The 26052-nt window shown below is 33.7% G+C and overlaps 1 protein-coding gene across 1 annotated transcript in view; it reads left to right on the forward strand.

The window, feature by feature from the left end:
- The first annotated feature begins 2041 nt into the window (after window positions 1-2041).
- Window positions 2042-26052, forward strand: part of LOC109446677 (zinc-regulated GTPase metalloprotein activator 1B) — a 41026-nt gene continuing 17015 nt past the window's right edge. The window contains exons 1-8 of the mRNA XM_019730332.2: window positions 2042-2297; window positions 5665-5751; window positions 7756-7852; window positions 9013-9104; window positions 15920-15979; window positions 17095-17132; window positions 22178-22224; window positions 23971-24057. Coding sequence (XP_019585891.1) covers window positions 2144-2297; window positions 5665-5751; window positions 7756-7852; window positions 9013-9104; window positions 15920-15979; window positions 17095-17132; window positions 22178-22224; window positions 23971-24057 — 662 coding nt within the window. The 5' untranslated portion in view covers window positions 2042-2143. The remainder of the gene's footprint in view (window positions 2298-5664; window positions 5752-7755; window positions 7853-9012; window positions 9105-15919; window positions 15980-17094; window positions 17133-22177; window positions 22225-23970; window positions 24058-26052) is intronic.

Raw genomic sequence — 26052 nt, forward strand, 5'->3', positions numbered from 1 at the left:
TACTTCAGGAATTTTAAAACTTATTTTAAAAGACATTTTGGATTAAACAACAAGTAGAATGGATAAAATTGGTAGGTCCTGTGTTAAGATAGAAGTAAAAACAGTCATACCCAGATATGTAGGGAGGGCTGAGATTGCAAGCTATATATGTGAATAAATCAAAACCTTCACCACTTCAGACACACGCTTGCTAAATTCTGTCCAATTACTAGAGTCAGAAAAGAAAATGGCACAACTCCACAAAATTCATAAATAGATATCTTGATGAAGAGTATTATGGAAATGGGCTAAAGGAAAGATTTTATTAAGCTGGAATATTTATACTCGCACTTATGTATGGCTCAATTGGGAAATCACCACAAATAGCTTCTAACTCAACTCTGCTCAGAAAGCCAGGACTTAAAACTACTGGAGGCAGGACCTGAAGGCAGTGCTTCTCTGCAAATTCACACTGGCACCACCACATTTTGATGCACAGATGAGCTTTTAACTTTTTTTATAGCAGCTTTATTGGGATAAAATTCATATTCCATATACCTACTTTAAGGCATACAATTCAGTGGTGGTTTTTAGTATATTCAGAGTTGTGTTACCATCACCACAATCAATTTTAGAACATATTCATCACCCCAAAATGTACTCATGTGCTGCCTGCCCTCAGTCCCCCAGCCCCTGTTAACAACAAATCTATCTTCTGTTTATATAGATTTGCCTATTCTGGACATTTCATATATATGGAATCATGCAATATGTGGTGTCTGAATGCCTTCTTTCACTCAGCATGATTATTTCAAGGTTAATATATCTTGTAGCAGGTATCAGTACTTTATTCATGTTTATTGTGAGATAATTTTCCATTATATGGATATACTGAATTTTGTTTATTCATTCGTTAGATGATGGACATTTGGGGTGCATTTGACTTTTGACCACTGGGTAAAACTTTTTGCTTTTGACTGAGGCTCCATACTGTTACAGCAGTACTTGTTGATCACCTTGACTGAGCCAGCTTTATAGGTCACAGGCTCCTCTTTATGAGAGATAAGTGACTTTAACAGGACCGTCAGCCAGAGCCAAGTAAGGGAATCTGCAAGAATGTGCCTAAGAAATACGTAAGAGAAGGTGGACAGGGCTGTAACAGTTTCTGTTCAGGCAGTAATGCAATGCTGAAGGTTCATTCAGTGCTGTTTATAAGAGCAAAACCTGGAAACCATAGACTGGAATTGGATACATAAATTGCTGTATAGTCACATAATACTGCCGAATATAATACAACGGTGGAGTTGAAAAAATATAGTTAACCCCAGGAATTTAAATTTTTTGTGATACTCTTTTTATGAAGTTCAAAGACAAGCAAAATTGAACCGCATATTGTCTAGGCACATATAGATAGTATGTGATAAAACTAAAAAGAAAAGAGGGTATAAGGAATCGCCCATAATCAATTCATGATAGTGGTTACAATCTTTGGGGAGAGGCAAAGGGTTGAACTCAGGTTATCTAAGGTCCAAACAAATAATGACAAAGAACAATAAATGAAAGTAATGTATGTACATTGTAAAAATTTGGATATACATATAAAATATGTAATTATATAAGAGAAAGGTTTCACTGGTTATTACTTCAGGTAGAAAAATTATAATTAACATTGTATTATTTTAGCCTCCCGTTCTTTCCCCTATGAATTAAAAAGGTTTTTTAATGATACTAAAACGTGTCAAGTTGATAAAGTCAGCTCCCTGTGGGAGCTGTTTAAGGCAGTCTACTCACTCCAGGTTCCAACCAGCTTGATCTCAGCCTTACCATCTGCTCTTAGCTAGAAAGGCTGCGGGAGCACCCACTGACAGTCAGAGGGAGGTTGGTCCAAACTAACAACACCGCCCCGCCCCGCCCCGCCCCGCTCAGGTTCAGAGAACACGCCCTGGGGGCGTGCCCAGCTCCTATGGGGGCGTGTCTAAAGGGCGAGGCGGTCCTCAGCCAGAGCCCAGGTAATCTGGGCGAAATCGGGAGGAGCCACGCGTCGCGGCGTGAGGACGTCAAGGCCGCGCCTGACGTGACGTGCTCGGCGTGCGCAGCTGTTGCTGGGCGTTCTAGTCCCAACCCTGGAGAACTGAACGAGACGTGTGTGGTGCTGTTGGCCGGGATGTTACAGGCTGTTGGCGTTGTGGACGAGGAAGAGGAGCAGGCAGAGGAGGATTGTCCTGAATTGGTTCCCATTGAGACGAAGCAAAGAGAGGAGGAGGAAAAGTCTGGCCCCGGCGCTAAGATCCCAGTCACAATTATCACCGGGTATTTAGGTAACTAACCATCCCGGTCAGAAAATGCTGTGAACGCTGGTATCCTGGGATTTTTGGGGGCTGACTGTGCCTCTTCTTTTTAGGTGTGGGGCTTTCTGGTCGATAGCAGATGACTCTGAGTTAGGGGCTGGGTCACTTGCTCCCCATATGGGATGCTTCTCATCCTGGGGGTTAATGATGCTCAGACTCTTCCGCGTTAGATTCATATTTATCAAGTGAGGTTGAAAGTTAACCTTGCATTTTGAAACTAGTTCCGGTGTTGCTGTCTGAAGCCCAGATCCAACCCCTTAATTATCCATGTGACCTTTAACAAGGTATCTTGCCTTTCTGAAGCTCATCTACCTCACTTGAAAATGGAAATAATACCCGCCACCTGTTTGAGTTGGTTTTCTCATCTGCAAAATGGGGCCGGACATACCTACCTCGTAAGTCAATTACCAGTAAAGAGTGTCCTGCCCGGAAAATGCCACCCATTCCTCAGCGGATTCCCTTTCTCCACAAGCCAGTCTCTTCCAGCCAATCAAACATTTTTCTGAGATCTGTTTGTAAAGCACTGTAGGAGAAAGTAAGAATAAAATCTCTGCCCTCCAAGACTGGTGTTTCTCAAACTGAGGCCGGTCAGGAGTGCACAGAGACACTTGAATTCGTAGGTTTGTAAACATGCTGCAATTTCCTGAAGGACAGTTTATGCGCTTACACTAGAAGTACTTTATTGGAAAAGTTTGAGAAGAAGTATTTTAAAACCTTACAGTTAAATAAAAGGGCTAGAATAAATATATGACCATATTACAAGTATGGGAAGAGTTAAGAAATGTAAGAAAATTGACATGATTTCCGGAAAGTAATACCATTCCTAGATGCTCCTAGAGACATAGGCAACTTGGTGCTCCTGAGGGCCTTTTACAGAAATAGAATTAAATCACTGGTGTTTCCCAGTTTTTGCTTTGTAGACTGTAGGTGTATTCTCATTTTTCCTCAGGACTAATAAAGGTACTTATTTTCGGTGTTTTCCCACTGTTACTCAGAGGCTGCTCTCCTGAGAAGTTGAGCAGATTCCTTGCCCGAAACAGTGTAGTTCAGACTTGCCCCTCTGCTGTCCCCATTTTGCTCACTTGGTAGGTTAGTAGAGCATTGGAGATGATGGTCTGAAGCTTAGGAGTGAGGACTCATGCCAGCAGCCTTGTTGCTGAATCTAGGGGATAGTTTCACTGCTTATTCTTGACCATTTTCTTTCTTGGGACATTGTTCTTGCGGCTTCTATCACATTTTTCTAATATTTCCACCTGCTTCTTTGGCTTCTCCTTTTTTTTTTTTAACCTTTTGTTTAAATGTGTTCTTCCAGGACCCATCAGCTCCAAGTCAAGTAGTTGTTTCAATCTAGTTGTGGAGGATGCAGCTCACAGTGGCCCACGGGAATCAAACCGGCAACTTTGTTAAGAGCACCGCGCTCTAACCAACTGAGCTAACCGGCCGCCCAGGCTTCTCCTTTTTAACCGTTGCCCCCCTCCATCCTTTGAACTTCATACCCAGATAGGTTCTATTTTGATGTCCCACAGACATCTCAAATTCAACAGGTCCAAAATTTCATGTTACCATTCCCTCATCCTCCTGCTCCTATGATCCCAACCACCTGGAATACTCTAAAAGCTTCCTAGTCAACCTTTCGTTTAATATATTCTTTTACATAATGATCTTTATAAGTGTCAATCTGATTGTGTCACACCCTTCAGTGGTTCCCATTTGGGTTAAAGTTCAAATTCCTTAATGTGAATTACAAGGTCCTATGTGATCTGGCTCTTGATACCCTCTCTAGCCTGTGAAACTGTGGCCCATCCACACTGAACTACTTTTACTTCTACAAGATGCCAAGTATTTTTGCTCCTGGTATATTTTTCTTCTTCTTGCTCTTACTTCTCTGGCTAGATGTCTCTCTTAGGTGCTCCATAACACCTTACACATCTAGTAAGTGTACCATCCTGTGACATGATTGCCTCTCTATTGATCTGAATTCCACTCCACATCCTACTCCTTTAATGTTCCTAAGTTTCATGAAGGTAGAGACGGATTGTGTTTGTCTTGTACACTTTTCACAAGGGCCCAGCATAAAATCTGGTCCATAGTGGACTTTTGAATGAATGAAATTGCTTCATAATATGGTTAATTGTTAAGCTGTAGTAATTTTACTAGGTCTCTTCCATCTCATTCCTTTCCATTTTCACTGCCACTACCTGGTGCAGCACCCGTGTTCAGGGCCTCTGTCATACACTTGGACTAATTTTAAGAATTTCTTCATTGCCCTGCCACCTTAAGGTCTGTCCCTCCCATTCTATATGTCACACTTTAGTGATGTTGAGTTTCCTAAAACACTAAACAAGCCTTCCATCCCTTCAATGGCTTTTAAAGGAAAATGACCCCAAAATTGTTGAAGATATTAATACCCTACTTCTCAGTAAGTCCCTCCTAGTTATACCGTAGAAATCTTGTAAATTTACTTCAGAAGATGTGTATAACCTACATGTAAAAGTTCTTAGCACTGTTTGTAATAGCAGAAACAACCCAAATGTCCACCAACATAAAAATAGATAAATGATATATTTATACAATTGAACTATACTGCTGTGCAGTTAGGGTTGTTTTTTTTTTCCTCTGAACTTTGGTGTCTGTGGCTCACAAGACAAATGTTTTTCTTCTATTTCAGCTGAACATATTAGGTTTAACATGCCCCCTACTGGATAAAGTTAGTATAGCTTTATGAGTTTATCTTTTTGAATAATATTCTGTCTTATCATTTTCTATAGCCATTCTCCATTTTCTGTGTGTGTGATACATATATAAAATCAGTTTTATAGATTGCTTTAAGCATACTAAAAATAGCTATATAGTCAGTTTTAAGTCATGTCTGGTTAATGACGAATGTTAAAATAAAAGGTCTTTATATGTAAATTTTAGGGAATTAAACAGTATATTCTTGGCTAAGAAATATCCTCATGCAAAGGGCTTTAAATATTTTACATTTTATAAACTACATGAGTACTTTGTTCCTTGGAAGCCATTACTTCAATAATTTTTTATATAATAAAGAATTAAGATGCCCTTATATTAACTGTATTACAAGTTATGTAGAAGGCACGTTATTCACGAGGTTGAAGAAAGCTGTGCAATCCAACTTGTAGAAGTATTTGTAAATATAAAATGTTATGTCAACAAAACATTTTTAATACATTTCAAAGGGTACTTTACCTCTGGAATAGTTTTAGTTAAATAATATTTGAAAAATAGCATGTACATTTTTAAAAACATTGGGACTCTTTATATCTTTTTGTGTTAATTAATCTTTCAATTTTGTTATTTAAAACATATTTTATAGGTGCTGGGAAGACTACACTTCTGAACTATATTTTAACAGAGCAACATAGTAAACGAATAGCAGTTATTTTAAATGAATTCGGGGAAGGTAAGTAAAGTTCAATAAATGCCATGCTGCAAGAATTTATGGGACAGTTTATTCTACTTGTGAATTGATATTCCATATTTGAAAGTGAAAATGCAATGCCTTATGTTAGGGGTGTCCAAACTTTCTTCAACGTTTTTTACCAAGGGCCATAATGCGGTAAAATACACAAACATCCAGGCCACTCACTTGAGGTGAAGTACATACTGCCTCACCTGGTTTATTTAAGTAAACTAAATATATTTTTGGAATTTGCTGTGGGCCAATTAACAATGGATTGCAGACCGCAGTTGGCCCGTGGGCTGCAGTTTTGACACCTCTGCCTTATGTGAATACGTTGTTGTGGATAGTTTTGGAAAATTAGATTAATTTCTGTCAAGCTTTACTTTGTACAGATTATGCATACTGAAAGTAGATAATTTCTATAAAATTTTATTTTGTATAACTTTGGAATTCATAACAATGGAATTTAGATTTTTACATGAAACAAATAACTACAGAAGTAAAAATCTGTGATACATGATATGAAAGAAAGTTCTTTCAGGAACTGGAAAGGTGCTTTTTTACTGAATATATTGTTTAATTGCAACTTTTGAAAAATTTGAAAAAGCGTCAGTTATTACAAATTTACCTTGTTGAATGTTTATTGTCTGCAAAGCAGTTAAAACTGAAGAGTTTAAAAATAAGTTGAACATATGCTCTTCATCCTCAAGAAACTTCAGTTGTCTGTGAAAATACATGCAATATAACATTCCAATTTTTTGTCTTTAATATTGAATTATAGTTTTAAAAAATCTATACAGCAGTATTAGACACAGTTCTTTGATTACTTTTATAAGTTTCTCTCATGTGTGAATTTTAATAAAAGCTTACTTTTAACTGAAAAATGTAACTTGTTGGGATATTTCTTATGGTATACTATATCTTTAGTTGTAAATTAGTAAAACTAGGTTTTATGAACAGGATGGGAGGCCTATTAAACATAATTTCTGGTTTCAATTAACTAAAGAGAAAAGTCTTGCTGGACAAAATAAAAATCCTAAGTTTTTCTTATAGTCTAGCTGCTTATTAACTGATCTTCTTTTGGACACTGATTACATTTATTATTTCCTACTGTTTTTCTTCATTCTTTTTGGATAATTTTTCACAATTTTGTCCTTTACAGCATTTGAAATACTTTCCTTCACATTTTGTTAATGTTCTCTACACCTTGAATTCTGTAGCAACCCCTTTCAAAGCTTTATCATCACCTAACTGAAATATAAACAAAAAATATATAAATGAAAAATTACTCACTTTTTTTGGCCATTTGCTTTGCTAGACATTTGGAAAATTTCCCTGGCTTTGGTGTATTTCTTTATTGGAGGAAAAATAAGACATTTGAAATCATTCTTATATAATAACAAGTACATCAGAATCTGAAATATACTTTATTTTTTCTCAAGTAAACTTTTGTGTATTTGACTAAAATTTAATTTTTAAATGAGCACATTGGCCAAGCAAACTTCCTCAAATGAACTAAGTTTTTTAATTCATACTGGGGGTACTGAGTAGCTGTCTAATAGAAACAAAGGTAGTTTAGAGGAAGAATGAAAAGAAAAATATAGATAAAGCCCTTAAGAGGTTGAAGGGCATATAAAAACTTTATATATAAAACACTATTCTATCTGGAAAGTTGGCCATGGACAAGACAGAGTAGAGAGAGTGCCTTTGAAATAGCTACTTTATTAGGAAATGGGAGTGTGCAAGGAAGAGGCCTAAAGAGGAAGTAATTGATTCATTAATTTTGAGTTTTCCTTTTTAGGGGCTTAAATCCTCTTAAATAAAAGTTAAAATAATGTAGAGTAGTATAGTTTAAAATATTGAGGCTGCATGAATAGAATGAAAGAATAAAAGTTATAAAACGTATTTTCTACTTTGAAATCCGCTTCATTATTGAGTATCCTCATATTTTTTTTGGTTGCCTAGTGAACATAATCCAAAGCTCCTTCTTTTTACTTATTCCAGGAAGTGCAGTGGAAAAATCCTTAGCTGTGAGCCAAGGTGGAGAGCTCTATGAAGAATGGCTGGAACTTAGAAACGGTTGCCTCTGCTGTTCAGTAAAGTGAGGAATGTTTTTACTGTGTGCTTTGGTTTACTATAAATATTTACTGATCATATTTTCAGCTTTGATTGTTTTGTGTGTGTAATTTAACTGAATTTACACAGTATTGTATTTTCAAGTAGAAAATCAGGCTTATTAGAATATATTTTCTTAAAGTATTTCTTGCTATCGTATTTGTTTTTCTATGTGCTCTAATGCTTTGCCCTTTCATTGAGTTTTTTATTGTTTTGATGTCAGGGTTTATTTAATAATCTCTGTGGTGCATGAAAGTCTCATTTCATGTATAAAGAACAATTCTGAGTTTAATAAGTGATTGGTCTTAGTTCTAAGAATTCACCATCTAAGAACAAAAATAAATGACCATCAAAAAAGAGAAAATCCTCACATTATGTTCCACCAGTTATAGTTTCCAAGGACAGTGTCTGTTTTATTCACTAATATACCACAGACCTTACATATATGTGTCAGAAAAGGATCTGACACATACGAGTAGTAGTCATTCAAATATTTGTTGAGTGAATTAGGAAAGTTAAGACCTGTTATACTGTGGATTTTGTGTATTCTAGTGAATTGAATTTATTCTACATCATTTACTATCTTAGTTTTTGACTTTGAGTCAAGTATATTAACAAGGCTAAAATCATAACATTTTCTTGAACAACCAAAATGCAATCCATTAATTATTTTCTTGCACTTTTGATATTATAAGAAAAGGGAAATTAAAGCCTGATACTCTAATGCAGAATAGAATTAAAAATGTTTAATGGTAGTATTTTGTTAGCTGTTACTAATCTACTGTAATTTATAAATTTTATCATTATTTTGGATGTTGATTTTTTTTCTTTCATAAAGCTATGAAAATAACAGATTCTGACTTACTTTAGTCAGATATATTAAAATTTCCTCTGCTTTTAACTTTAATAAAGTATTAACTCATCATGAATCTGATTTCTTTTTATCTATCAGTATATATGCATGTATTTTTTCCCTTATTGGTAAATATTGGACAGAAATTTTGTTAGAAACTTGAGAGTGAGTTAAATTTTCAGATGCCTAAAGATATTTTTGTCTCAGGTTGCTGAATATATTTTTAAATGCTTGTAATGATCATTTTAAGTATTCAGGCAATCAACTATATATTATGTTTTGGTATTCTCCAGGGACAATGGCCTTAGAGCTATTGAGAATTTGATGCAGAAGAAGGGGAAATTTGATTACATACTGTTAGAGACCACTGGGTTAGCAGATCCTGGTAAGAAATGACAATATTAATAACCAGAATATAGTTCTTAAACATTTTTCAATAAATGTACTAGGGGAATATCTGAAATGAGTATTAAAGCTTTACCCTAGAAAAAAATATTTTTTTGGTTTGAAAGAGGAAAAATACTGGGTTCTCATGTTTCTTTGGCAGATGTAAGATATTAAAAGTACTTGGTACTTTTAACTGGATACATAATAGAATTTGAAATTTTATTGATTGATTTAAGGTTTTTGGTAGAAACAAAAGTTGTTAAAATACGGAAATTTAGGAAAAATTGAGACATTCTACTTGTAAGTATATTTTTGATTGGTTATACTCTGCAGAGACCTTATTTCTGATTACTTTCTAATCCAGTTTTCTTAGGGAGTCATTTAGAGTTATTTAAGGGCTTTTGGAGTCTAATCCCAGCAAATTTATTCCTTTTAAATTAATTGTTACATTTTGTTTTTCTGCTACTGAACTTAAAATAATTTTTATTTTTTTATAAATGTTGTGATAAGGTATTATAGAGTTAAGTCAAGCCTACTGGGCCTTTTTCCTGTAGAAGTAATAATGATTATCCTTGAAATTTTTGCCTCTGAGTGGAATTACATCTAAACCTCCCTCTTGAAAACTACATAAAGTCGACCTGTTTCTAATAACGAATTTCTGTTTCCTTCTTACCCAAATAACTTTTAGGTAACGTATTTATTCCTAGTTTGCAGAACATTTAGTGTTTGTTTTGTAAGTCTGACCCATACCATTATTTCTTCTTTGATCTGGGTCTTTGGCATTAGGCCATAAAACCATTTTAAAGTAATGTTAGGGAATAACTTATTTAAAGGGTCATAATGGTTTATAAGAAATATTGTAGTGTACTGAAGGTTCGTTCAGATATCATCAGTGGTTATGGCACTTAGAAGTATTAGAAGTATTACCATGTTTCCCCAAAAATAAGCCCTAGCCAGACAATCAGCTCTAATGCGTCTTTTGGAGCAAAAATTAATATAAGACCTGGCATTATATATAATATAATATAATGTAATTAAATATACCATTATTTCTTCTTTGAGCTGGGTCTTTGGCATTAGGCCATAAAACCATTTTAAAGTAATGTTTGGGAATAACTTATTTATTATAATAAATAACTTATATTAAATAACTTATATAATATAATGTAATTAAATATAATGCCAGGTCTTATATTAATTTTTGCTCCAAAAGATGCATTAGAGCTGATTGTCCGGCTAGGGCTTGTTTTCGGGGAAACGGTATATAACAAACAACATTGTCCTCATGTTTTCAAATTAGTGTTGATTTGGACTATTTTGGTCCTTACAGTAGGCATGGATTTTTTCGTACATTTCCGATAGCTCTGACTGATGATAGGACTTGAATTATTACATTGGTGTTAATTTAATTTAAATTTGGTAAGGTGGGAAAATGTATGCCTCTTTTTAAAATAGCAATTATCAGTTTCTTTTGTTGTAACCACTTTATAGAGAAAAACTCTTGTAACTTTTTGAGAGTAGGTGAGTTTAATAAAACAGTTCTATTTTTTCTGAGGAAAAAAAGTTAAAGATCTCAGAAAAAGCTTCTGAATAAATTGTAGGTATAAACGGGTTCATGTTTCTTGCTTCTAACTTTCTTTAGAATAATGACTTATTGTTTGGGTAAAAATGAAACATTTATTGTACAGAAATGTAAACAATACCTAAGAAAATATGAAGAAGAAAGTTTGAAAACAACACCCTATATTTCATTACCATCAAAGATAAGTAGGTGCATTTCATTCCAGGGATTTCTCTGTGCTGGTGCTGCTCCTTGTAGTTTGTTGAATGGCAGCCTTGGTCTCAGCTTGGAGCTTGTGAAAAATGAAGGTTCTTGGGCCCCATCCCAAATGTACTGAACCAGAATCTCTAGGGATGGGGCCCAGCAACCCAATTTAATACGCTTTCCAGGTGATTCTTAGACATGTGTAAGTCTGGGAAGCCCTGTTCTGTGCACTTCTGAAAGCTGTATACATATATAGAAACAACTTTATAAAAATAAGATCACATTTTTTGTGCTATTCTGAATAATTATTCATATAGTTTTACTTGAATTTAAAAAGAGTATTTGAAAGAAGTGAAGGAGTTGCTGAATATCAGATAAATGCTTCACTGTAAGAGATGAGTTTTTAAAAAAAGATGATAAAGAATAAAGAACATAAATAAATTGGACAGGTTGTTTTTTAAACTACACGTTTGAATTTTGAAAGTCTTATTTATTGACTCCCTGGCATCAAAGATGAGGGGATTAACACTCCCACTTTCTCCCACTTCCTGGTTTTGGTTCATTGTATTCTGTACTATGTAGTCAAGGTTTCTAACATTTACATTCTCTCCTACTTTGTTTAGTTCTATATTTAAACGGTTTTAGGCCTCATTACCAATACTGTGGCTTCTCCATTCTTTAGTTGATCAGTCCCTTGATTGACTGAATGGTATGGTCAGGTAATCTTTGCTATAATTGCCGCATCCCCTGAGTTCTTGCATACTTCAGTGCTTGAGAATACCTGTCTTGTTTTTATACTTCAGAGATTACTTGGCTAGGTTCACAATTTCTTTCCCTCAGAACTTTGCAAATATTGCTCCATGATCTCTTAGTATTTTTTGATTGGCTGGATATACTTGTACAGTATTTTCTCTTTTTATTTCAACAGGAAGGATTTGTGAGTGCAGTATTTTTTCAGTTGTTTCCTTTAATGTTTGAGAATGTCTGCCTGTTTTTTTCATTCTTGAAAAACAACTTGGTTGGAGGTAATATCCTTAGGGAACACTTTCATTTGAATTTTTTGGTCATTTTTTATTATATTGGGGCAATAAATGTTACTGTAGAAAAGTCTGATGTTACCCCCCACCTCTTTGAAAGCGACTTGCTTTTTCATCTAAAATGCTGAATGGTTTTTTCTTTATTTTTGAAGTTAAGTAATATAACCAAGATACACCTAGGTGTCATTCGTAATCATGTTTTCCTGGATTACAATATACCCTTTAATCTGCAGGTTAAGTTCTTCATTTAGGGACATTTCTCTATTTATTACCATGAAGAGTTTTTCCGTCAAATTATTGGGTCCTCTACTTTATGACACCAATTTTCCATCTATTGCATTTTCTTTTGTTCTCCGTATCTATTATCTTCTAATTGTTATTTTTTTTGCCTCTGCATCATTTACTGTAATTATTTCAAACCTTCCTTTTTGTCAGCAATTCTGTTTCCGCCAACATCTCTTCTGTTCCTTGATGTTTTAAATGAACGAATTGGTTAAGTAATGGTATATTGGCCCTAAATTTATTTCTTTACCACTACAAATTACCTTTTCATGTTATTCTTCTCAATCTTGCTTTAGAGATTAGTTTTAATTAAGATTGTGTTGTTTTTAAGTTGTTTATTATGAAGAAGCCCTTGAAAATTTCTTTGACTTGAGTTTTTTTTTTTAAGGCTGGGTTCTTTGCTATTTTTGTGCCCTATTCATTTCTTCAGTTTTTTTCCCTTCCTGCCTTTTACCTTCTTTTTTGTTTCTTCTAAGCTGTAATACATGTGCATAGTTTTTTAACATGTTTGTGCTTGATGTGGAGGCTCAGAGAACTTCTATCAACCTAGATGCGGTATTGCCAAATTCCTATTAATACCCTACCCGTCTTACCTAACCTCGTTTTTCTTCTGAGCCCCAGTTTGAAAACTGAGTATTGCTGGAAGCAGGGAGGGGGAAGCAAAGGGAAATAGATGACTGAGAGTCCCCATTGGGCAATGTGACTCTTAGGCTCTGCTCTCTTAAAATATCAAGTGCTCCCACCTCCTGGGTTTGCTCCAACTACTCATGACATCTTGAACTTTAGACCACACTCACTTCATTTTGTTCTGAGCTTTAGAAAGTGACTTCCTCTCTTGCAAATATAGAGATGGTTAGAAACTTTTACCCTTGAAGTTTTCTTGTTGATTTTTTTCTGTATTTCTTATTCCTCCCTCAGTTCTGCCTGTTATTTTGAAAGCTATTTTTGATAAGTGCTAGTATTTTGTAAACCTCTTACTGGGGATGCGGATAGAATTAAGAGCTATTATAATAAGTCACATAGAACTTGTGTTTCTTATTTTGACTATCTTCACAATTTATGGCAGGAGATTGTATATTTGGTTGCTGCTGGTAAAATTTGGCTTTTTACGCTATTCACAATAGCCAAGATATGGAAACAACCAAAATGCCCATTGATGGATGATTGAATAAAGAAACAGTGGTACATTTATACAATGGAGTATTACTCTGCCATAAAAAAGAATGATCTCTTACCATTTGCAACAACATGGATGGACCTAGAGAATATTATGCTAAGTGAAATAAGTTAGACTGAGAAAGACAAATACCGTATGATCTCACTTATATGTGGAATCTAAAGAACAGAATAAATGAGCAAACTAAACAGAAATAGACTCAGAGATACAGAGAACAAACAGATGGTTGCTGGATGGGAGGGGATTGGGGATGGGGGAGAAGATGAAGGGATTAGAAAGTGCAAATTAGTAGTCATATTATAGTCACGGGGATATGAAATACAGTATGGAGAATATGATCAGTATGTTGTAAAGATTGTGTTGGGTGCCAGATGGGCACTGGAATTATCAGGGGGATCACTTCATAGACTGTATAGATGCCTGACCAATATGCTATACATCTGAAGCTGAAGTAGAATAATATTGAATGTCAACTATAATTATATATGTGTGTGTGTGTGTGTGTGTGTGCGTGTGTGTATAACTATGTATATATATATATATATATATATATATATATATAGTTATGTATGTATGTATAACTATATATAGATACATAGATATATAGATATATATACAGTCATGGGATGTGAAGTACAGCATAGGGAGGATAGTCAGTGGTGTTATAACAGCTATATATGATGTTAGAGGGATAGTAGATTGGGGGGGTTATCACTTTGTGAGGGGTATAAATGTCTATTATATTGCTTTGTACACCTATAACCAAAAAAGGGGGGTGGGGCACCAAAAAAAACATGAAAATAAAATTTGGCTTTTTAAATTTTATTTTGTTTGTTTTATGAATATGGTTTTGAAAGGGGAGATTCTATAGTCTAATTCAGGATTTCTTAACCTTGGCATAAATGACATTTTGGGTTGGATAATTCTGTTATAGGAAGATGTCTTGTGCATTGTAGGATGTTTGACAGCATCCCTGGCTTCTTCCCACTACATGCCATTAGCATTCCTCTACTTGAGACAACCAAAAAATTATCTCCAGATATTGCCAAATATTCCCCTGGGGAGAAAAGTCACCCTTGGTTGAGAATCACTGATTAACTTCATTTTCTCATCTCTGCTCCTCCTGCTAAACACCTGCATCCAAATTTTAAATAGTTCCTCTTTGTAAGTATTATACCAAAGATACATATCAGATTTAGAATCAAAGCTCTAATACACTCTTATAGTTCAACTTAATACTAGGTGTATGTTAACTGTAGAGGACTTATAAGCTATCTGAATAGAAATCAGTGAATTAAATAAAATGATTTATGTACAATGTTAGAAATTTTGAGTGAAAAAATTAATACTTTTTAATGATTTATTATTTGGAGTAATGATACTCACAGTTGATTTACTTTTTCTCCCTCATTAATTAAAATCATGCTGTTAGCCAAGTAAGTGAACAAAATTCTTATTGGCAATTCTGTTGTTTTCCGTTTAGGAGACTGACACTCTCCAGTTCTAAGCTAAATAATTGTCATGGTAAAGTAATTTCCGTGAAAAGGACAGGCATTGATTCAGCCCCTGTTATTCACAAATCCTATTTCAGTCAAATTGGAAAACTATTAAGTTTTGGGGAAAAAAATCAATAGGTATCAGGAAGCCATTAGATCTTGTGGCCCTTGCTATATCTTGCATGAGTAATCACTGTAAACAGCTGACAGGTATTTCGTTGTTGACACAGAGTGATGCTTGGGGGTCCACATCTCGTCAGGGTAGGTGGACAGTTTCAGACATTGGAATGAGTTCAGTTATCCTTGTTTTCCCCCAATACTCATTCTTTTAGACAGCCCTGTCACTAACTGGACTTGTGATGCTTTGAAAAATCAAATACTTTCTTTGCTGTCAGTTTTCTTTTTCTTGTGTTGTGGCATACTAATCAGGGTGTGTGGTTTGATACTTTAACCAGTTTCTGTCAAAATCAAGTTTTAATTTCTTATTTAGAAATTATTTTTCCTCAGACCCAGATTTTATAAATAATGTAAGGATTTATTAGTAATGCCATAGAGTGTATAATTTTAAGTTTTGTTCTTTTTCTTCCATAAAACTTACAAGTACATTTTTTTTTTAGATTTTGGATAAGTGATTTTGGTGTTACCTTACTTTCTTTTAGAGTAATAATTCACTATTTGTGAATCATATGATTATTCAGGAGAGAAAATAAAAATGTGTCCTATGTACACATAACCATACTGCCCAAATTATTTGATAATATCTGTTGGTAAATTATTATGGCATTGTTACAAAAGAAGCTTGTTGTTAACTTTGTATTTGATACAAGTTGGTCTTTTTTTTTTTTTTTTAAGATAAATGGGAGGGAAGAAATGGGTATAAATAGTAAAAAATTCTGTCACTCTAATTCTCATAAGAAGGTTGGAACCAAACCCCATATTTAATTTGTATATGTGTTTGCCTGTTAATTCTGCTGGGGCAAGTTAAAACATGGATAGAATCGTGTTTCTCAGTTTGAAGAAATGTTTTTATTTGATGAATATTATATATATTTTCAGGTGCTGTAGCTTCTATGTTTTGGGTTGATGCTGAATTAGGGGTTGATATTTATCTTGATGGTAAGTTAAATATAGAACTTTGTTTTCAAGTAAAATGTTGTTGTGGTCAAGATCATTTTTGTTCATATTATAATTTTAACTCCTTGCATTGTTGTGACTCTTTGTAAACTTATTTAGTTTGATGGTGAAGTAAGTCTTTGTTCATACAGATTATAAAGCCGCAGACAATGGTAGAACTAGATATCAAATCTTACTCCAATTCTGAATTTAGTGCTTCCACTAAGGTTTTCATTTTAAAATACTATTAGATTGGTGCAAAAGTAATTGCAGTTTAAAAGGTTAAAAATAATTGCAAAAACTGCAATTACTTTTGCACCAACCTGATACATAGATTTCCTATTCTTTTGTTTGATTTATGTACTGTGGTGTGTCATCAGTCTTTCCCCCACTCCATTCCCCCCTCCATTCCCTGAGCCCTTCACATTTTTTAAAACCAAGTCTTTCATATGTTAAGGGGTAAAATAATTTAGGAATCATTGAGGACTGGTCCCAACATTTGGCCCTAATATGAATATGTGGCATGTGGCTGGTTGCATTCTTAGACATTATCAAACTTGTTCTGCTGTTAATCCTTTGAAAAAATTATTTAGCATATAAATTCAGAGATTGTCAAACTAAGTGATCATTTGGAAATTTAGGTACATGTTGTATAAAACGTTTGTGTGTTAGATTGGTGAGAGATATTAGGAATAAGTATTCTAAGACAGATTTGTTAAGCAATAATTTAAATGTTAATGAAAGTCTCAATTTTGATTATGTGAAAATAAATTATAAACTGTCTTGTATAATTTATCCCATTCCACTTTATATTATGAAATTTAAATTTATCTCATAATCTTTTGGATTGTAAGCATTTTAAAGGTTAGAGAAATCTTATTTTCTTATTTGTTTATTTAATTTAAAAATTTTATTTTATATCCTCTTCCGTGTCTTAAAATAGTGCTAGGCACTCAGTACATATTTGAAAATGCATCTGCTTATTAATGGAATTGAAGTAAATTGCATCTTGGCAAGAGAAATAAACAACATTTTATTAACATTTGTGAACTGAAATAGATTAGTTTTAATTTTCATTCTCAAGTATAAAGTAGATTAAAAGATTTATTCCTTTGTAGGTATCATAACTGTTGTGGATTCAAAATATGGATTAAAAGTAAGTTGAAAGATTGCTGAGTTGCTAATTATTTGTTAAGAGCTGGGTATATGGGGATTGATTATGTTATTTTCTCTACATTTGTGTCTGTTTGAAATTTGTCTTAACAAAAACTTAAAAAAATAACATGTTCAGATGAAATTTGTATTTTTAAATTGTGTTTTTTAAAATTACTTATTTTGTATTACTCTGGCTTGATGCGAGAAAAGTTGGAAGTATAATATTTTGTAATAAGAATATTGCAGGATAAAGTTTCAACCCCATTGTGGATAAGTTTTTCTGTGTAATAGAGGAAATTGAGCTTGATAAAGCATATGAGAGCTTATTTTTCTTGTTAAACTGTTATCACATGCAAATGGAGATAATTGAGCTTTAAAAAAAATTGCTTTACCTTGTTTTGAAGAAATCCGGATTTATACATAGGTTTAGTGAGGAGAAACTCTCCATTAAAAGGCATCTAGCTGTGAATGTTTTTGTAACTACCGAGATCCGCAAATGCATTTAAATGGGCTTCAGTTTATAAAATGCACTTAGTAAGATTTTTAAAAACATGTTGCATAAATAAGTGTTTCTTAACTTTCCAAGTGAAATATTAGTAAATGCAGAAGAGAATGAAATTATCTTCCATTTCCCAGTTCTAATCTGGGGATGTGGCCAGTGCCCAAAGTAATTATTTTTCAGTAGTTTACATTTAATGCTTAAAAATGCATGTCCGTTTTGTATTCTACTCCCATAATATATCTAAATTTATTAATTTGAAAAAGTTTGTTTTTCTTCCAAATCTGTAATAAAAATATGTTCTAGTAATATATGGCAGGCTTGTCAAATGGTTACCAATACCCTTTCTCTGGCTCTTCAGTTTTCTGAAGGGTAGAGTACCCTAGTTTGAGAAGTTCAGGAGACAATTCCTTTTTAGATTTTCAAGTCCAAATACCTAAATTAGTAGTCTTAAGAATCAAAGAACAATCCCAAATATTGCAGTTTTGCTCCAAAAATTCCAACTGTTCTGAAACCATAACATTTCCAGCAAAATGTTTATGTAGGAAGCAAAAAAAAAAAAAAATTCAAATTCTTCATTCTTCAAATATTGAAGAAAAAAAATTCAAATTCTTCAAATATGCCTGTTTATTACAGGCATATTTGAATTCATCTCATATATAAATTTATTACCAAATTTGGGATACCTATGGTATAGATAGAAGTGAGGATATTTTATTTGTTTTTTGTTGTTGTTGTTTGTTGTGTGTTTTTTTTGATAGGCTGAAAGTGCCATGCCCAAAGTCAAACTCTGTGTATTTATCATAGGAATAATTTTATATGTATATTTTATATGTATGGAGAGGAGTTAAATAGAATCTATTATCAGTGTGATAGAGGCCAAAAAAAAAAACAAAGCAACATTCTGAATAATGCAAACACAGTAAACGTTTAACCCCCTGCCACCTTGATAAAACCTCTTAAATTATTAAATCAATATACCTACACAAAACTGACATACTGTCAAGATAATGGAAACTTTAGATTTTCTAAGTCAGATGCCAGATAAATAACTTTTCCTTTATATAAAGAATTTGCCAACTTGTCCAATTCCTCTGGTTGCAAAGCTTGACCTCAGTAGCTGCTTGTGATTCAGAGAATTCTGAGGCAGTACAAGTAATGACACTTGGATAATGGGCATCAATTTAAGGGTGTCATGCTTCACAGAGCCAGCCCATCACAAGAAAAGCTGAGAAATGGTACCCTGTGGCCAGCCAGCCAAATTGAAACTGAAGTGGTAATTGATATCATGGGCTATCACTCTAATGGGATTGTCACCCATTGATCTGAAATATTCATTTTTTAATCATGGGCAAAGAATTGGACAACTTCAAATGACAGCTCTCTGTTCTCAGGACTTGACACCCAGGCTACTGACATTGTTCTTTTCAATTCTACAAATGTGACAGCATTTAATGCAATAGAATCAATGAATGAAGTTACAGCGAAAAGGTCAAGTGAGGTTTTTTTTTTTGGTTATTCTCTTATATTGCACAAGCTTTTGAAACAATTCAGTCAGAAAACAGTTTAGCATGGAAAAGACCAGAAAAATAAATAGACTGACATTATGCAATAATCTTATTTTAAAAGCCAAAATAGTGTTTGATATAACCAATCCATTGGAAAGAAATAACTGCTGCTGCTTTTTTTTTTTTTTTTTAAAGTCATATATCTTTGACACCAGATTCATTTCCACTTTGGTCAACAACAGTTTTTGTTTTGTTTTGTTTCCTTCCTTCCTTCTTTCCTTCCTTCCTTCCTTCCTTCCTTCCTTCCTTCCTTCCTTCCTTCTTTCCTTCCTTCCCTTCCTCCCTCCCTTCCTTCCTTCCCTCCCTTCCCTCCCTCTCCTCCCTCTCTCTTCTTCCCAGCTTGTTTGTATTTCTGCAGAAAAGGGTACCCTGTAGCCCTTATTGAAGTTGTGTCTACAATGGTGTTATTTAAAAGGGTTCCTTTCTTATGGTATACTACAATGGTAGATGGTTGAATCTTAACCTTTTGGCTATGTTGAATAAATTAGAACCAAAATTATTTGTGTCTGTTTTGATATATAAGCAAAAGCCATAGTCTCTAAGCAAAGGTAAGGAATAAGGAATCCTTTGGGGATGGATGGAGACATATATATTTTGCAGAGATTTTTCTTCTTTGACTATACAGGTAGAATGCAATGTCAAATTTTTCATTTTTTAACCTTATAAATGGAAGCCATCTGACTTAATGGTGTGTAATGCATTATTATTGAATGTCCTTTTGAATAGTGACATTGGTTAGTCTTTTTGCAAAGCTTGACTTGGGGAGGTAGGAAGTTGCATAGGCAAATGTTGGGCTGATATCCAAAGAAAATAAATGTGAATATGCATTTATTATTTATTATTTCCTTATGTTTGTATAGCCTTCTATGCCCTGTGCGTAGAACAGGGCATTTATCTCTTCTATAATTATATGATTATTACATGTCATATTCTTAACAGAGTTGTACATGTTGGCAGGTTTTTATTTGGGGGAGTTTTAACATCTTTTTATATGTGATACTTCTCGATTACTTAGAGGTAGTTAAAATGTCATCCATCCCACTTAACTTTGGTTGAAGATTTCTAATCTTCTGAGGAAGTAAATGCATTAAAAATATGAGTTACTTTGTGAAACTACTGTTAGTTCCATTTAAGTATAGAAATTCAAAACAGATCTCTAATTTTCTTGCCATATTTTTTTTATACCCTACCAACTCACAGTCAAATAGTAGCCCCAAATTCATACTGCTGAATAGAAAGGGATTTGTTGCTGCATGTTACATAGAATTTTTCAAGTAACAACATCCATGTATCTATGTCAACAACTAGGTAGTGTTAATTAGAATTTGTTTAACAAATATTTGTTAAGCTTGGGTGTGAGGACTATTCCTAGGGCAATAATAGCATTATTCTCTAGAGGACATAGTTATAGGATTTGTTACAACCTCAACTCAAGAATAATTAGCAAAAATAGTAAACTTAGTCTTTTGGCAAGGAATGATTTTTGATACAATATTTTTCAAATTCTGTGACTTCCATAATTTCAGAGTGGGTCTACAGTTGAATTTACAGGATTGTATCTAAAGTTTTAGTTTAGTCTTGTTTCCCCTAAAATAGAATTTGGCAAACTTTTAGAGGAAAGAAGTTTGTCCCTCTAGACTTAGACAATTCTATTAAATAAAATTATTGCCAGCTTGTTCTTAGGTTTCAAATTATCCAAATACCTTGATGATCTACTTCCCCATGAACTGTGAAACTGGTTTGGTGAAATAATTTTGAATGTAATTTTTAGGTAATCTTCATGTACATACTCTTATGTGATTATTAATATCTGTGTAGCACTGTATACAAGACTGATTTTATAAGACATAAAAAGTTTTCACAAAAATTTTTAAATTATGTTCATTTAACTTCTACTGAGCACATTTTCAGTTTTTGAAAAATAACCATATAATAAGGTATCCTGTGATGGTGACGGTGTTAGATTTAGTTTCTTCTTTTATAAAATGAGTAGTGTAGCCATTTCCCATCATGTTATAAAGGCCAAATGAGATAATATATGTAAAAGGACTTATTGATTTGTGAAGTTGGATTCAAATACAAAAAGTATTAATATAATGCAATTGCCTCTAACCTCAGTAGGCAGCGTTTTATATTGACAGGAAACATCTATTGAGGGTTAAGGAAGTGAAGGTGAAATTTTTTCAGAGAGGAACCTTATGGCATTGAAGACTTTAGGGATATTAATAGGATTATAGAAAAATAATAACAGCTTCCAAGAGATGAGAACTACCTCCTGGGCCTCTAAGTCAATGTCAAAATATTTTTTTGGAGCTAGCTTGACTCCGGAGAGGTCAACGAAATACCCAGTTGCATGGAGAGGCCAGATCTCTCAAGTGTGGGCTTCTAAATGATAAACTGCTTTTAGGCTAGAATTAGGCCTGTGTCCTTCTCTCAGCATATTTGTTTTAGGGAATATGAAGGGCCCAGTACTGAGTTCATATCATGTACCATTCTGGGTGGAGAGTGGGGTGTGGGGGAAGGAATGGTGGGAAGTATATTAGATTTTTTAAAAGTACAATTTCAAGGGTTAGCTGTTTTTTAATAAGTGAAAAATGAATGTTTAATGTTTAGAACAAGAACTGTTTTGTAAAAAGGAAAACCCCTAAAATCTGAACTATAATGTTCTATGTTTTTATGACTTTATTTAAAATGGAGGGTTTTCCTTTTAAGAAAAGAGGTTAGGGGTATAAAATTAAAGCCCTCTCACCCCCCACCTCCAGCCCCTAATACCCTACAGGTTCACTGTAGGAAAAAAAAATTAAAATGGGGAAGAAAATACTTTCAGATAGAAAAATTCATTGTGAATTTGTGTATTCAGTAATAGAACTTGTTGAAGTCTTTATTGGAAGCAAGAGTCTCTAAAGTAAAATCCTTTGTGTTAACATTAGATTTTGTGTTACACCAGAGTAACTTTTCTCAAACTTTGTTTTTGTTCAGCATTTAGCAGAAGAAAAGCCTGATGGCCTTATCAATGAAGCTTCTAGGTACTCATATTTAACGTATATGTTGATTACTGGCTGATTGGGAAGAGAAAATTATTAATATGAAAACCAGAAGAAAACAAATGTAAAAACATAATCAAAGAAAATGTATTATCTTTTTTCCTATAGTTGAATTATTGCTATTTATAATAATCTGATAACTAAAATTTTATTTATAACTTTTATTATCATCAAGTGAGTGCTGGGCATAGCAGTTCTTTGTGAGGAGCATGGGAAATGTTAACATGTTAAAATATTTTCTTGTTCTCACATAATGTCTTTGGGATTGAAGATGATTGTTAAAAAAAAGAGTTGGCTCACTTCTTTAACAGTGATTCATTTGATTCAAATGTTCACTGTTATTCAGAACAACAGAGGAACAAATAAGGATGTAGTTTTAATTTGGCATTGAGAATTTTTTGTTTGTTTGTTTAAATAACTTCATGCTCCTGATTGGTTTGTCTTTAGACTTTAAATATTTAAATTAGTTTGCTTACTCTAAGCATGTTCATGCTAATGGGGAAAAAGTTTTGGGATAGAGGACAGTCACTAAATACGCTTCTGGGTTTAAGAGGGAGGTCCCCTGAGATTTGCTGCAGATGATGCAGACATAAATAATAAAGACTGCCAATGCGATTGATTCCCTCTCATTTTGGAGTACGGTACTCTGTTGTTTTGTGATCCTGCCTAAACACTGCATTTGGTCTGTAGTTATGATTCAAATTAGATTGAACTTAAATGTTTTTTTGTAACTTTTTATAGAAAATGTAAATAAGTCATTTAAATAGCAAAATGTTATAAAAGTCAAAATAAAGTTAAACATAGAAGGCCTCCAATTTGAAGATTGCAAATGTTTATGTTTTTAGATGTGCACATTCAGTTTTTATTCATGTGAAGTTTACTTAAAACTGGGATTGTGATATGCATACTATTGAAACCTGCTTTTTTAATGAATTAGTATATTTTTGATAAGTTGATTATTTATTTGAAATAATCAGCTATACCTTTAGGTAGCATAAGACTAGGATTAGGAACAAATAGCCTAGTAATTAACTTCAGTAATTTCTTGAAGAATTGAGGAAAATATAAAGAATCCTTAGCTTTACTACAACTGTTGTTAGAAAATAGAACTTGTATTCATAGTAAGCTAGCTATTTTGTTATTCAGCGTTCTGTTAACGGGATTCTTTAATTTGAATTTATGTGTATCTGTTTTACAGAGAAAATACATATTCTCAGTGATGAAAATATTTCGTAAGGATCCTGAGAAATCAACTGAAGTGTAGTTTTTTAAAAAAACTGTTTAGTGTAATGTTAATGTTAAATAAACTTGTCTGTGTTTTTTTGAAAATTATGGTAACTATTACATGGAATATTTTAGTAAGTAGACTATTTTTGTCTTTACCATGTTGGATATCTGAATTTTATGCATTTCTTTTCAAAGAAAATCATGAGTTTATAATCATCCTAATTGTAAATCATCTTAGATTGTAAACTTTTTGAGGCTTGTCCTTGTAGTTCTACAGTAGCAAGTGAAAGCACTCAGTAAATATTTTTTAATGAATCAGATTTATATAGTGATGAATAGTTTATCCTCACTATTTGAAGAATGATAATTAGGTTAGGAGTAAATTGAATTACCATATAGAGTACTATGTAGTACTGGTTGATCTGTATAGGAGGTGTTTCTATTTATTTTTAATTTCTTAACATTTCTCTTTTGACATCTGTTCTTTGTTTGCTAATTTAGGCAAGTTGCTTTGGCAGATATCATCATCATCAATAAAACAGACTTGGTTTCAGAAGAGGATTTAAACAAATTAAGAACAACTATTAGGTACAAAATTATCAGTACGTTAAGTACCTACAAATTCAAAGTGTACAGAATATTTTTACCATGACTATTGCCATGTGAAAACTTAAGGTTCAGTGTTGACCTGCTTCAAGTACCATTAGAGAATCACATATGTATGTTGTTGTCTAATAGATTGTCATGTAAGTAATAATTATGAATTTATTCTCCATTGCTTACCGAATGTAGTTCAAAGTTCATAGACTGATGTTCAGGGTCTTCTGAATCCATTCTTCTTCTTCTGTCTTCTGTTTGACTTTTTCCTTAATGAAGTCCTCTAACTTTACCCAGGATGATGATTTGCTGACTTTCTCATGGATGTGTCTTGCCAAATCCTTTTATTACTCATAATGCATTCCCACTCTCACTCTTGCCAGTCCTTGAATTCCTTCATCTTTTTTTTCTTTTTTAGCAATTTTACCTATTCTCTAGAGCCCACCCCACCTCCTTTTTCTCCATCTCTCTGAGTCTTCCCTGACTCACGTGGTCTCACTTTTACCTAAACCCTCATTGACTTTGTCTTCCTTAACTGTCAACTAACCACGCCTGTTTTCCAGCGTGCTTTAGAGTCTTCAGTGTCCATGGCCAAGGCTAATCAACATAGGATAATACATATGATACTCATATGTGTTCAATGATCCAATGGCCACTTGGACTTTTTAAATGAGGTTACAATTCAGGGACTTTGAATTATTTTGTAAGACCTAAATTAATAAATGCCATCTACAAAGAGACATTGAATAGCTTTTATTATTAGTCATTTTTAAAGGGTGCAATCTGCTGACATCAGGTTTTGAATCTGTTAGTGCCAGTTCATTTAGTTTATGTTATAAATTGAATCGGTAAAGGTAAGGCTCATTAGGAGATTGGCTGTAATGATAATGATTGCAGAAGAAAGAAATTCATATTTTTCTGCATATTTGGTCTTATTTTAATAGTAATATTCCCTCAGACTTTACTACAAAAAACTAATGATGTCTCCATGTGGAGGGCAGTGGTGTTACATAGTGTTTAAGGTCGTGGACTTTGGAATCTGCTTGGGTTCTAATCCTCAGTCTGTTTCTCACTGTATTCGTTTTCAGTCTCATTTGTGAAACAGGAATAATACGTACTTCATGAGTTTGGTTTGAGTTTTACGTGAGACAGGCTTGGTAAACTGCACAGTACCTGATGCATAGTTAGTCATTAGCTGTTATCATTACTAGATTGTAGATTTTTTTCTTAGTCTACATAGTAATTTCAAGTTACAGTGAATTAAAAAAATGAAAGAAATGATTGACATTTTTGAAAAGTCTAGAAAGATGAAAACAGTGAATAAAGATTACTTCTTTTACCCCTTTTGACACTGGTCTCCTAAATTTTGTTTCTCTTTTCAAAATCCTCTGCACCATTGTGATTACTAGAAAAAAGAAGGCAATCTATGTAGCAAACATTTTTGGCAAAAGGGTGCAGGATTATTACTACTGGGCTTTTCTATTTCCATACTGACTGTCTAAGCTGGATCTCCAGCACAGCAAGGTTGACTGTTGGCCAGCTTGTTGCCGGCCTGTGCTGTACAGCAGTGCTAGGAAAGAGTTTGGGACAAAGAACACTGATAAATTGTAGACCCTTTTGGGCTCTTTATCCTCCGTTATACGTCAGACTTGAAACTACTCAGAGTTAGATTTGGGGAGTTAGAAGAAGATAAACATGTTTGGGAGAAAATAGCCATCAGGTCAGAGTATATTAAAAAGAGAAGATTAAGAATTTGGGGAAATAGCGAGACTTGCCTCAGAATCATCCTATGAAGGAAGCCATACCCATGAGAACAAACAGTAAATATCGGCACGTAACCATAAAGGCAATGGAATTGATGATATAATGATAAATAGATCAGGTGTACAGAATGTTGAAAAGGATTCAACAAGTCTTTTTGGTGCAGTACAAAGGGAGGACCAGCAGAGTGGGCAGAGACCCTAGTTAGGGAACTGTAGAGGTTCT

Source organism: Rhinolophus sinicus, linkage group LG04, assembly GCF_036562045.2.
Source record: "Rhinolophus sinicus isolate RSC01 linkage group LG04, ASM3656204v1, whole genome shotgun sequence".
Classification (NCBI taxonomy): domain Eukaryota; kingdom Metazoa; phylum Chordata; class Mammalia; order Chiroptera; family Rhinolophidae; genus Rhinolophus; species Rhinolophus sinicus.